The sequence below is a fragment of the Dendroctonus ponderosae genome, unplaced genomic scaffold (genome assembly GCF_020466585.1).
Source record: "Dendroctonus ponderosae isolate FM_Combo_2020 unplaced genomic scaffold, Dpon_F_20191213v2 Dpon_F_20191213_11, whole genome shotgun sequence".
Taxonomy (NCBI): Eukaryota; Metazoa; Arthropoda; class Insecta; order Coleoptera; family Curculionidae; genus Dendroctonus; species Dendroctonus ponderosae.
Window position 1 is genome coordinate 5,568,262 of NW_026017213.1, and position 3,841 is coordinate 5,572,102.

At 41.0% G+C, this 3,841-nt stretch overlaps 1 protein-coding gene across 7 annotated transcripts in view; it reads right to left on the minus strand.

Annotated features, from left to right (window-relative positions):
• Positions 1–1,083: 1,083 nt before the first annotated feature.
• LOC109537565 (LDL receptor repeat-containing protein egg-1) overlaps positions 1,084–3,841 on the minus strand; it is a 103,404-nt gene continuing 100,646 nt past the window's right edge. For 3 of the 7 annotated variants that reach the window (XM_048662485.1, XM_048662484.1, XM_048662483.1), the window contains 2 exons: positions 3,060–3,188; positions 1,087–2,735 (listed from right to left, as the gene is read on the minus strand). In XM_048662485.1, the coding sequence (XP_048518442.1) occupies positions 2,560–2,735; positions 3,060–3,188 (305 nt within the window). In that variant the 3' untranslated portion in view covers positions 1,087–2,559. Of the gene's footprint in view, positions 2,736–3,059; positions 3,189–3,841 lie in introns of all 7 variants that reach the window. The other 4 variants (XM_048662481.1, XM_048662480.1, XM_048662487.1 and 1 more) reach the window with 3 other exon arrangements.

Genomic DNA, 3,841 nt, shown 5'->3' on the forward strand with positions numbered 1-3,841 from the left:
CAGACTCCAGTGTTTCAGATTGACTTTGAGAATGTCAAGTTTCTACGCGTTGCAGTTCGGAACTGGTGAATTTTTGATGGAGAGGTTGCATTTGCGGTAAAACACACATTTTTAGGCCAACGTTTAGAAAGAGCGCAAAAATCAGTTTATGACGCGATTTTATTGAAAATTGCATAGTGTTCAGGTGCACATGAATAGATTAGACTGTGAAAATGTCAAGTTCCTATCCGTTCCAGGTCGACAGTTATGATTTTTTTATAGAGAGGTTGCAGTTGCGCTAAAACATAAATTTTTACCCCCATAGTTACAATAGACCCACAAATCAGCCCTTAGTGCGATGTAGATGAGTTTTTCACGCTGTGCAGACTCAAGTGTTTCAGATTGACTCTGACAATGTCAAGTTCCTACGCGTTGCACTTCGGAACTGGTGAATTTTTATGGAGAGGTTGGATTTGCGGCAAAACACACATTTTTAGGCCAACGTTTAGAAAGAGCGCAAAAATCAGCTTGCGATGCGATTTAATTGAAATTTGCACAGTGTTCAGAATCACATGAGTACATTCGACTGTGAAAATGTCAAGTTCCTATCCGTTCTAGGTCGACAGTTATGATTTTTTTATGGAGAGGTTGCAGTTGCGATATAACATACATTTTTACCCCCACAGTTACAATAGACCCACAAATCAGCCCTTAGTGCGATGTAGATGAGTTTTTCACGCTGTGCAGACTCCAGTGTTTCAGATTGACTTTGAGAATGTCAAGTTTCTACGCGTTGCAGTTCGGAACTGGTGAATTTTTGATGGAGAGGTTGCATTTGCCGAAAAACACACATTTTTAGGCCAACGTTTACAGAAAGCGCAAATGTTGCAATTAAAACGAACTTCGCCGAGTTTTCAGCGGCACATGAACTCGATAGACTAGGAAAATGTCAAGTTCCTACGCTTTTTAGGTTTTGACCGTGAAAATATCAAGTATCTTGTGATTGCAGGTCGGAACTTATGATTTTTTTGGAGGCGGCATTTGCAATAAAACTTGAATTTTTACGCCAACGTTTACAAAGATCGCAAAAATCAGGATTTGAGGCTATTTAAATTAAATTTTCAGATTTTTAAGGCTCAACTGTTCTAGATTGACTTTGAAAATATCAAGTTGCTGCTCATTCAGATGGAAACTTTTTCAGTTTTTATTGTAGAAGTTGCGTTTGCGAGAAAACATTCATTTTTAAGCCAACGCTCCCAAAGAGGGCAAATATTGAGCATCTTATCAGATAAACATGAATTTTACCGGGTCTTTAGATGCAAGTGCACTCAATCAACTCTGAAAGTTTCAAGTATCTGCTGGGTTTAGACGGCTATGAATTTTGAAACAAGCGACTTCAATCGCATGAAATCGTAAGTTTTTAGGAGCGCAAAAATCAGCATTTGAAGCGATTTAAATGAAATTTTCAGAGTTTTCAGAGTGATTTGAGTTCGATGGACTGGCAAAGCCCCAAGTTCCCACGCGCTCTAGATCGGAAGTTATAAAGTTTTATTGGAGGGGTGAAGATAAAACATAATTTTTGCGCCAACATTCACAAATAGCGCAACACTCAACATCCGATGCGATTTAAGTGAGTTTTTCAGCGTTTTCAGATTTAAGTGATGTCGATAAACTGTGAGAATCTTAAATTGCTAATGGGTGTAGATTGGAATTTGCGAATTTTTATTGGAGAGGCCGCATTTGCAATACAATCTAGTTTTTTTGGCCAACTATTAAAAGAGCGCAAAAATCAGGATCTGAAGCGATTTAAATGATTTTTTTTGCAATTTGGAGACGCAAGTGATCTTGATGGACCCTTAAAATGTCAAGTTGCTAATCGTCGCCGATCGAAACTTCTGATTTTTTTTAGAGATGCTGCACTTGCCGTAAAATCTACTTTTTAGGCTAATGTTTACCAAGAGCGCAAAAATTAGCTTCGCAAGCGATCCAAATGAAATTTTCAGAGGTTTCAAAGTGAACTATGCGCGATAGATTCTGAAAATATCAGGTTGCTACGCGTTCTGCATCGGAAGTTATGAATTTTTATGTGAGCGGCTGCAGTCGCATGAAACATGAATTTACAAAAAGCGCAAAAATAATCATCTTGGGCGATTCAAATGAGTTTCTCCAACTTTTCAGACTTCCGTCGATCCGGATAGACTGAAAACTTTGGTGCTCTTTGGTGTGTCTGAAAACGGTCGGAGATACTACCAACCGAAACGTTGCGATAAAACATCTTTGTAAGACAATGGAAGTCTGCATCAGCCATTCAATATTGCCTGTGAAGCACTTCTGAGGTTGCAAGCCACTCGTGCTTGCGAAACGTCTTAAGCCCGATAGTCTGATTATTCTTTCAAACAACAATATCAAAAGCCGCCCCCGTTAAAGGCTGGATCAATTGGGCAAAGAAGTTGCGGTTTACCTGATGAAACTGGCCCCGATTGGATGATTGCAAGCGATCAAAGGCATTTGATTTGATTGATAAAAACGCGCATTTTCGCCCCGACTGTTGCATTTATGGATTCGATCAGGGCGAGTTCATCAAACGCAAACCAATCGACGATCGACCGCAGGTGTACACAAAGTGAGTGGCAACTCTGAAAACTTACGACAATTTTTCTCATCGCTCTGATCTCGACAGTCGTATTCACGATCGCAGCGCTGATCCAGCCGGATCGACTCTCCTGAGCCGCACCTAAATCCGGACTGAGACGCTTCTGAGTGTGTGAAACATGCAAAAAGGTTAAATGTGTAAACGTAGCCAATTTGCAGCCAGAAGTCTGGGGCTGGTTTGCTAAAGGTTATTTTTCAGGCCAAGCGCTTGAATGGTAAAAATAACCTTCAGAACCGGCCCGAGTTCCGTCACCAGAATTTCGATCAAAAGGCACTGAAAACACACGAAAAAATCATTGAGAAAGCCTAGCAAATCAAAGCGGCATTCGGTAAGCTCTTGCGGGGTGTTTCATGCAACGGGAGCCATCATCAGGGTCGATGATGGTCCTTCGAGTGCAAGTCTGGTGGGGATACCAATCAGGGCTTACCGCCAGGACAGTTTCGTTCGTCTTCGCCGTTGCTGCATTCCGCCCGTTGGGAGCATCGGAGGTAGTTGGGGATGCATTGGCCATCCCCACAGTCAAAATCGGACGGAAGACATCCATGGGTTTCTGAACCTGGAAAAAATCATTTTTTTTTTAAATTTTCGAACAAAACTGAACATGTTGGAAGTCAAGTTCATTCGAGTTGTGTATTGGGTTTCCTTCTTATTCTTCACGCGTTCAATTATTAACATCTTCGAAAGTTTTTCCCTAAAGATTCCTCATTTAGCGCAAAAGTGATTTGCACTCGACAATCCATCCAAACTGTTGCTTAAATATTTTTGCATACTTTGATACCACTGAAAAAATGCACTCTAAAGATCGAGGGTGTTTAGCATTTTATTCAGAGAAAATGTAAATCTGCGAATTATTACGAAAACTCTTCATCTCTTTACTGGATCGAACTGCAAGTTGGCGATGATTCGCGAACAGTTTCGGAGCAAAAGTGCGATCAGAGCGAAGCCCTGCAACAAAAGCAGCCCTAGAAAACATTTTTTTTTGTACAACGGAGCAAACAGAAGAGAAGAAACTCGATTCAATTTTTCCATTTCCAGATTGAAAATATTTTTTCCCGACGTTTCGCCAGCACAAGAGGCTTGCATCTTCAGATGTCGCCGACGGCCTCAAGGCTCGAGAAATTCACCATTTTTACGCAATTTCTGTTAAGAAACAGCCCGATTTAGTCACTGGATCGACGAGGTCTGGTACGGACGAACGTTTGCAAACGT